General features: G+C 47.1%; 1 protein-coding gene across 1 annotated transcript in view; it reads left to right on the top strand.

Moving 5' to 3' along the window:
* Positions 1-484: 484 nt before the first annotated feature.
* Positions 485-9,736, top strand: part of TRIM16 (tripartite motif containing 16) — a 23,787-nt gene continuing 14,535 nt past the window's right edge. Inside the window, exons 1-2 of the mRNA XM_019641485.1 lie at positions 485-1,221; positions 6,691-6,786. Coding sequence (XP_019497030.1) covers positions 721-1,221; positions 6,691-6,786 — 597 coding nt within the window. The 5' untranslated portion in view covers positions 485-720. The remainder of the gene's footprint in view (positions 1,222-6,690; positions 6,787-9,736) is intronic.

The following is a 9,736-nucleotide window of genomic DNA, read 5'->3' as shown; positions in this document are numbered from 1 at the left end:
CCCTTCTCTAGGAACGACAGGGCCGGATGTGTAGCCTGGGAGGGCTGTCTGAATGGAGCTCTATGTGGAAGGCGACAAGTTCTTCCGCTGACTCTGTTGATCCACACTGAATACCCATCTGAAGCTTATCTCCTGGCATGTGCAAGATGGTGATATGGAAAAGGTCCAATTCAGAAATACGTATCTTGTTTCTAGCTGCCTCATGTCCAATTCTATGAGAGGGGAATGAATGAATAGCTGCCGTATGGCTGAAGTCCTTATGTTTTTGGCTCCCTTTGAAAAACGAAAACAATGAACTTAGCCTGTCAGACAATGTAAACCAATATAGGCTTTTTAGAACAGAGCTCGGGAATCTCTAGTCCTTTCCAAAGCAGCCACAGACACATATGGCCTTCCACCGAGCCAATAAGGGACAAATGATTCACATAAGAATAGAAGTTTTGGGCAGGACACGAGGAGGGGCCTGAGCGTGAGGGGAGATATCCCGAGCAGCCAGCTGTCCTGAGCTTGAGCAATCTAGCTGCCTTGTCGTCACTGCCTCTGGCCGCTGTCCAATTCCTGAGCCAAGTAATGACTAACGGAGCTTCCTCTGGGAGGGAGGAAACGGTTAAAATCTTGCAGCTGCAATCATCTAGGCGTGGTTCTCTTGTCTGTTTTGGGCTGCGCAGATCCTGGGCCAAGGAGCAGAGGAAGGACGGCTTAGGTGGCAGAGCCTTCTAAATGGCTGAGTTGGATCTGATGGCTCCGGGGCCACTGCCCGGGATCACTGCTCACTCTCTGGCCACTCTCAGCCCAGACTCTGGGTCAGCCAGTCCAGCAGAAGAAGAGGACAAGGGCTCCCTGGGGAGCCCCCAGGGGGAGATTGAGGGACAGGACACCGGCACTGGGTTGCAGGGGGGCCCTGGTGGTGAAGGAGAGAAGGAGATTCTCTGTGACTTCTGCCTCGGGGCCAGCAGAGTGAGGGCGGTGAAGTCCTGCCTGACCTGCATGGTGAATTACTGCGAGGAGCACCTGCGGCCGCACCAGGAGAACAGCAAACTTCACAGCCACCAGCTGACCGAGCCAGTGAAGGACCGGGACCTGCGCACCTGCCCTGCCCACCACAGCCCGCTGGTCGCCTTCTGTCACCCCGATAGGCAGTGCATCTGCCAGGAGTGTGGCCAGGGTGAGCACAAGGGCCACATCTCAGTCTCCCTAGATGCCGCCCGCAGGGACAAGGAGGCAAGTGCTGGGGTCTATCCGGCAGAGGGAGGTGGGGAGACGGTGTGCCCACAGAGAGGCTGAGCCACTGATGGAGCTTCTGGAGGGGCTGTCTTCACTTCTATGTCTGAGTTCACCTGAAAAGGACTTTGCCCTTAGTACCTGGCTGTTCATTCAGCATAAATATCTACTGCACTTGGCTTTGGAAACTGAAGTAGGTCACTGTGTCCCCATCGTGGTCCCATTATCTCTATCTGTGTCTGTCTTCTCATGCTGGCTAGTTATTTCCCTGCTATTTCTCCTGTAACTTTGGTGATTGATATGTGTTTGGGTGTGGGGTGCAGAAACTGTGGGGCTTAGGGCAGTGATGTTTCCCTCTGGCTGGATCTCTGTGGCAATTAATGAAGTATAAACCTTGCCAGAAATTCAAGAGAAAAGAATCAAACCTTTCTTTTAATTTCTTTTCTTTCTTCTACCCCAAACAAGAGACCAGTAAGAAATGCCCCTTTAGAGGTACTCCGTGTGAAATCCAAGAGCTTGAAAAGCTCTAAGATAACATAGAACTGGAAACTTACCTCTAGGTACAATGTCAAGGACGGCTTAACTTAGGGAAAATAAAAGTTCCTCATCAGATAGAGGTATCAGGAGAGCCTGAAAAACACCGTGCTCATAGCCTGTAATTTTAGTCCCATCAGATAGGGAAACTGTTTCTAGAACAACCAGCCCTGAGCTGAGAGCCTGGTGGAGTTCTTGGGAATAGATTTAGCAACTTTATGTGTTTTATTTCTCAGACTTTGACTTTCCATGAGCACTTTTTTTTTGTCCTCAGCAGTTGACTTTTGTCCCACATTCCTTACATTCACACTCCTGGCAGCTCCCTATGTGTACTGCACACAATGGCAGGCCCACTCTTGGCCCAGTGGTCCTGGGCAGCAAAAGAAAGAGATTTCTGGGAAAGGTAGTTTACTTGCCAGGGCCCCTTCTCTACACCTTTTCTTAGGCATAGATTTTACCCAGCGTTATTGGGAGTTGTTCTGGAAAACTGTGTGTTCTAGATGCCAATAAGTCATCATTTCAATTTTGGAAGCCACTTGCCAACTGTTTCCAGTGTCAGGAAATGTCTCTCATTTCCCTACTTTCACAACCATGAAGAGGTTCTGTATTAACAGATAGATAGATTAAAGGAAAGAGCTCTGTATAATTGAGGAAATTAGTCTTCATTGAGCATTGCCATGTGCTAAATACTTTCTGTGCATTTTCTAATTCAGTCCTCAAATAACCCTGTGAGGTGGTCAGCTTTTTATCTCCACCACATTTGACCAAACTTATACAGATGACTAAGTCATGGAGTGAGGAATGGAAGCTTCTGGGAAGCCACCCTACTAGGGGAACACAAAGGAAGGACCACAAGATCACAGTATTATAACCTTACCTTTTTTTCCATCCAAACCCTACCAAACATTTGCAGAGCTATTAAGACAAAGTGTACTGCTTTTTTCTTTGGGTATAATATCTGAATTTCATTATACTTAACTGGAAATGTGATGCACGTACATGTTGAAAAACAATCTCCACCAAAAATTGCAGTAGATTATACCAGGGAAAGGTCTTCCTCCCATCTTGAGTCCTCCATCTCTCTCCTCAGAGGCAAACACTACCATCTACAATTTCTTGGTTTTTTCCCCCAGAAATGTTCTGTGCCTGTAGCAGCATAGATACAATATGAATTTTAAACATGGTGTAAACTGACGCATTACTGAGACTTAGGGTAACTATAGTTCTGAGCAGGAAGAGTTGTGTAGAGCATGTGTGGAACCCCAAATCCAGGTGTGCTAGGAGAGAGCTGGTAAGGCAAAATAAAGACAACGGGCTAAGGGTTCTAGGGTGGTTTTTGGTGCTGAAGAGCAATCATGGTTGTAAGTACAATACAACAGCCCCAGCCCCCAGATTTTGGGTGATGGCTCCAATTCACAACCCCTACTTTCTGGTCTGCCTAAGAGAGTTCTTGTCCTTTCTATCCTGTGTCCTTGTTTTTAGCTCTGAGAACAAATTTACTCTGTAAGTGGCAGCCACACCCTAGATGGCTCTGCCAAATCTTAGGAGCCAAAAGATTTCTTGCAAGGAGCCTGAGACCAGCCCCAAAGACATAGTACCTTGATGAGGCTGCAACTGCCACCAGGATTATTTGGGAAGTTTTATTCGACATAACTAAGGCCCCAGAAGCCTGATACTCCCTTCAGCTGGCCCATGCCTGCTGGCTTTTCTTGCTGAAGGTCACTTTGGATCCTGTTAAGGGCTAATTACTCAAGCAGGCATGTTGTACATAGAAAACTGCAAATGGCAGGATCAACCATGAGGGCGCAAAGCAGCTGAGATCCTGCACTGGGTCCGCAGAGCAACTTATTTCTTGGTTAACCAAGTGAGCCCTTTCTGAAGCTCCCAAGGTCTCTAGCTATTTCAGGGGGCGAACACTCTGGGTTTTGGGAGTCTTGGGTGTTCTTTGGTTATTTGTTCCATTCTGCTGGGCTTTTCCTACTGGAGACCCCAGCATGTCCCTTTCCTCCTGGCCAGCTTCCCCGCATCCCTTTGCTTGGAAGAGCAGCTGGTCTTACCTCCTCCCTCTTCCTCTGAATCTCAGGCTTGCTGCTGTGGAAATGAAACTGTGTGCGTGCATGCACGTGTGTGTTGTAAAACTTGCACTCCTTTCACTACTTTTTTTGTTTGTTCTGGCCCACAAAATACACATGGTTCTTTCTTATTCTTCCTCAAGTTGATCAAACATTATGGAGTGCTTCCTATGGACAAAGTGTGAAGCTACACTGTCCATCCTCAGGGAGTGTGGACTCAGGAAGTCAAGGCACATTCCATGGCCCCCTGGAGTGCCAAAGGGCTGGGGCAATACACTGCCACATGATCAAAGAAGGGAGCAGTCACGGGGTGGGGGCAGGTGAGGTCACGGCAGGGCTCTTGGAGGAGAGAAGACTGAGCTGGGCTCCGTCTCAAATCTTAACGTCCATTAGTGACAGGTCATTACATTTAACATCAACATTGGTTCCAGAAAGTTCAGAACTAGATGCTGCCCACAGATGGTCTCCACATAGAGCAGCAGCCAAGTGTATGAGGGACACAGGTGTTTTGTGCATCTGGGTGTGAGTGTGGGGAGAGTCACTAGCTTATTTATAGCCCATTTGCTGGTATCCAGAAGGTGGATGATTCAAGGCCACTCACGACAGGAATTTCTTCTAGAAATTCTGAGGCATGCCTTGGACTCAGTATAATGTAACATTTTTTTCTTAAATATTCTGCCAGGTTGTATGTCTTTCAAGAGCAGGGAGGGTGTCTTACTTAATTGGACTGGCATGTAGTAGGTTCTGACCAATTGATGGAGATATCAAGTCAGGTGCAAACAAAATGCCAACACTCCAGAAAGGCCAACATCTCGTGGTTGGAAATACAAAGGAAATACCACCACCTGGAATTTTCTTCTCTCTTCTCACGCCCTCTGCTCCTCCTATCTGCATTCCTAACCCAATCCCTGGCCACCAAGCTCCACGTTGCCACCTTTGTGCTGTAGATAGAAGCAAGAACTAATTCTGTTGACCTATTCTGTGGCCCTGCACCAGAGGCAACACTAAATGATTTGACAAAGATCGGATAGCCAGCAATGGCAGGCCTTCAGACCCCAAATATGGTGACTTTTGCACAACATTTGTCATTACCCTGCTGAAGTAGGCAGGACTCTCTGTGCCCTTCAACATAGGGCTGTCTATACTCACTGGTACCACTGTTCTGCTTTGGTGTATGACCCACCATGGCCTGAAATGTGTGTATGGCTGGCATCTTGGGAAATCCTGAAGCCAGAGTCTGAAGCATCCCATTATTTTCTAGGAACAAGAACAACTAGAAATACTGGTCTCCCAAAATGACCCCGCCTTTTGTGGTGAACAAGAGAGACTTCCCTTGGGGTGACTCACTCAGAGAGGTCTCCATTAGGTACTTGGGAGTGCTTTCCTCCTTTTACGGTAATATGCAAGCTGTGGAGAGAAGTCTCTCACTGGAGACTCTCTGAGGGCCTCCCTGTGGCTCTGGGTCATGCTGGGGCTGACAGCGGTACCACATTTTCACGTCCATGCCTGTTGCTAGGGTGTTCCGTTGTGCCTGCCACCACCTTTAAACAAGCAGTTTGTGCCTCCCCTCCACACCATCCTCCCACTCTAGCAGATAGCACCGTGAAAGCTTTTTCAACAGATTAAGATTCCATGATAATCCCCCAATAGTTCAGGCCCCCTCCCCTCTCACTCCTTTTCCTCATTCCTGGGCATTAGGTCTCAGGTCTCAGGTTGGGAGGTCCCTGGGGTTCCCTCAGTTCCAAGTCAGTGCCCCAGAGCCTGAGCAAATGTTACCTGCCTCTTGCAGAGTGCCCTTGTGAGGCGAGTCCCCTGCCTGCCAAGTCTTCCCTCACTGAGAGGCCTGGAATTTCCTCAGGCTTCAGTGAAAGGGGTGAGACACTTCATTTATTCCCATTGAGTTCTATTACAGTGTAATGACTCATGGCTTTGAATAGACATAATCTATTAAAAGCAGTTAAAGCTCTTTTTTTGCTGTCTCATGCCCTTGTGGGAGCAGGCAAGTTTTCAAAGGCTTAGGTTTCATGCCTTGGAACAATTTTTGGCAGAAAGTGTTGAAGGAGCCCCAGGAGGTGAGTCTGAAGCTGGGCAGTGGGTTCTCAGGCAGGCACTTGCCTCAGCTGGGAGGGTTTGCTATGCCAGCCTCCTTCCAGGAGTGAACAAGATCAAGAGTATGTGAAGGAAAGCAGGCATGGCAGCAACAAGAATAAGAATAATGGTGATGATGATGACATCGCTGATATTGATGGAGCACTTACAATGTACCGGCTACTGTACAAAGTTCTCATTTATATATGCTATCTCGTTCACCTCTCACAATAACCCTAAAAATTAAGCACTTTAGTTATCCCATTTCACAGGTGAAAAAATGGAAGTCTGGAGATGTTAAATAGATTTTTCCAAAGTCTCAGCTGCTAAGTAGAAAACCTGGGATCTCCACAACCAGCTCCAAACCTGCACTCCTTGTTAGGTTATTCTGGGACAGATGGCCTGGGCTCAACTCGATTGTTCAACTGTGTGAACTTGGATGGGTGGCTCGATTTTATCATTTGTAAAATGGAGATAATGACATGTGTGTGTGCTTAGGATAATATGAGGTAATCCATATAAATGCTTGAAACGATGACCAGCACAGCACAATGTATGTGCTCCCTCTATTTTAGCCACTTCATGCTTACTTCAGCCCCAGAAGGTGCTGGCACACAGACGACTGTCTGCGCCTTCATTTAGCACACTCTAGGCTGGCTTCTAAGAGCAGCTTTTGAGGTCAAATTCTCCTTTTCATGGAAGAAGGTGGAGAGTGCTGTTGCTTTTGGGACTTTCTGTGAGTACTGGGCTTAACACTGTCCTTTTCTTTTCTTAGGCTGAGCTTCGGGTCACCCAGTTAGACTTGGAGCGGAAACTCAAGTTGAATGAGAATGCCATCGCCAGACTCCAAGCCAACCATAAATCGGTTTTGGTAAGGCTGGTTTGGGTCACCTGCCAGGCTTCAGCACACCTGGCTGCTGTTGTAGGCTCAGCCAGGCCCATCAGGGTTACAGGACATGGGGCTGCAGGCCCTGCCTCCTTGTCCATGGGCTACTTGGGGTTTCTCAGCAAATAAGAATTATAGGTACAGATACAGTTGGCTACACCTCTGGGTGGCCTTAACCTTGCTGTTGGGATTTGCTATAAAATTAGTTTAAGGTTGAAAACTGACAAGTGCATTATAATACTTTTTCATAATATAGAGTAGAAACAGGACTAGACTTGTAATAACAGCATCCTTATTTTCACATTTGCATTTTTTTTGACCAATAGAAAGGGTATGCGTGGGAGTGTGGGTGGGTATTTAAATAGAGCTCCAGGCATTATGCATAATCTTGGCTTCTTCCATCATGGGAGGGTGTTCTGCCTGTGAGCCTCGCTAGTCCTATGTCCTGGCAGCCAGAAAAGAGTTGAGAACTGCTAGATTAGTGGATGATACTTGTTAAGGCTAATGGTCTGCTAGGCTACTAAGTTTTAGTCTCTCTGGTTTTATGACCACTTTCCAGATAAACTCTAAATAGACCCAAACAGTCCCAAAAATGCTTCTCATTAGTGGCAAGCCAATAACCACCACTCAGAAGAGAATGCCATAGGGCCGGCCGAGTGGCGCGATGGTTAAGACCTGGCTTGGGATGCCAGAGGGCTCCGGTTCGGATCCCACATATGAGGGCCAGTGATACTGCCCTCCACAGCTAAGATGCTGAACAACAGCTCAACCTGGAGCTGGGTGTCTGTGAGTCGCCGGCGATGGCCCCTGTGGCAGTGGGTTGCCATGGGCTACCGTATGTAGCCAGCAGCCAGCGTGAGTGGCCAGCAGCCTCAGTGAGCGGCCATCCAGAAGCCCGGTGACTGATCTGCCTCGCCTGGGAAGAGCGCAATGATGGTGCCAACTTGGGTCAGTGAAGCAACGTCCTCCACAACTAGACTGAAGAACAGAAGGACAGCAATTTGTCTGTTCCCCTTCCCCCAATTCCCCAGCACTGTTCCCTTCCCCCCAATTCACCAATAAAAATCTTTAAAAAAAAAAGAGAATGCCATAGACAGTGAGTGGGCAGCAGCATTTTGTATACCAAGAATGATTCCATCCATCCATCCATCCATCCATCCATCCATCCATCCATCCATCCATTTATCCATCCCTCCCTCCCTCCCTAATACATGTATCCATTTCAACTTAATTTCCTTCTCCTTGGTGTTCACAACTAAATAGCTACTGAATTGTAAACACCCCTCTCCTACCCACGTAATCTTATGAAAAGAAGAAAAAACAATTGTCTATTTAAAGCCTTGTAAACCTTCAGAGATTTTTGATTTCCAGGCTCAAGACAATCTGGAGAACCACACAGAGCTTCTTTCCTTTCCCCAGCTCTTTAATTTTCAGATACTTTGATCTGAAATGCATGGTAACCAGGGGAGGTAGTTATCACAATGCCACCATTTACAAGGGGCATGAAGACAGAGATGAAAAGACTTGTTTGGGTCCCCCGGATTGATGGAACAGGAGAACCTGGGATTGTTTGTTGCTCCCTTGACCTAAGAATGACTCAGTACATCGATGGGCATGCATACCATCCTTAAACTCTTTAAACCATTATCTTTGGTACTTTGATATGTTTGTGGCCCTTCCTTTCCATAGTCCTCATTTGTCATCATTTGGGTAGTAAGTTATGTCCTTCACACATTCCATTTACAAGAAAGTAAGTCTTTGTCCATGGGAAGGTTTAGGAGTGAGAGGCTGCATGTGACAGCAAGAGTCAATCTACCAGCATCCTTTGAGTCCTCCTGTCTACCACATTTCTCAGGACAGCCTCAGTGAAGGAGGGCGGATTTGGACCCTGAAGTTTGTCTTTCGGCTTATGCCTTTTGGCTTCATGATGTCATTCTTCTATGAGGAACCTACATATTGTCATTATAGGGAGTAAATGGATTCCACTCCTTTCCCATACACCCTGGGCCAAACCAACATTGTCTTACAAACAGCTGTTTGCAAAGCTAATAGGAATGCAGACATCCTGACCACAAAATTGGTGATTATGGACTCTCTTTCTGAAGATAGAATCAGCAACCAGCCATGTATAGCTAAAGAGTAACTCAGCTTGTTAACACCAATAGAAATTTCTTTCTTCTAGTCATTAAATTATTCTCCTCTTTGCCTCATAAAAACCCCTTGCCCTCATCCTGTGATTGAGACGCTATTTGGGTTTCTGTCTGAATTGGTTCTCCCCAAACTGCAATTTTTTTTTTAAAGATTTTACTGGGGAATTGGGGGAGGGAACAGCGTTGGGGAATTGGGGAAAGGGAACAGACAAGTTGCTATCCTTTTTGTTCTTCAGTCTAGTTGTGGAAGATGTTGCTTCACTGGCCTATGTTGGTATTGTAATCATTGCACTTTTCCTAGGTGAGGCAGACTGGTTGCCGGCCTTTGGACGGCCACTCACGGTGGCTCACGGCAGCTCACACTGGCTGCCGGCCACTCACGGTAGCTTATGGCAGCCCACTGCAGCCTACACCGTTTCCGGCGACTCACGGCAGCCCAGCTCCAGGTCGAGCTGTTGTTCACCATCTTAGCTGCGAGGGCACAGTGTCACTGGCCCTCAAGTGGAATCCGTACCAGTGGCTCTGCTGCTCAGAGCTTGCGCTCCCAAGCCAACTCTTAACCAATGAGCCACTCAGCCGGCCCTGCAATTTTTCTTTTATTCCAAATAAGTGCTTGTTGCCTCTAAGAAAAGAGGGAAGGTAGGGAATATATAAACTGGAGCCACTTTAACCAAAATGCTAAAATTATTAACATTATGAAGGTTGAGGCATGAGGAAAGACTCTATTCTTGTTCTAACTATCCCAGGAACTGAATTTTTTTGAGCTTTCCAATTCTGTGTCAATG

This window comes from Hipposideros armiger, unplaced genomic scaffold, assembly GCF_001890085.2.
Source record: "Hipposideros armiger isolate ML-2016 unplaced genomic scaffold, ASM189008v1 scaffold_61, whole genome shotgun sequence".
NCBI lineage: Eukaryota > Metazoa > Chordata > Mammalia > Chiroptera > Hipposideridae > Hipposideros > Hipposideros armiger.
Note: the sequence above shows the minus strand (reverse complement) of the source record. Positions and strands in the feature narration are given on the sequence as shown.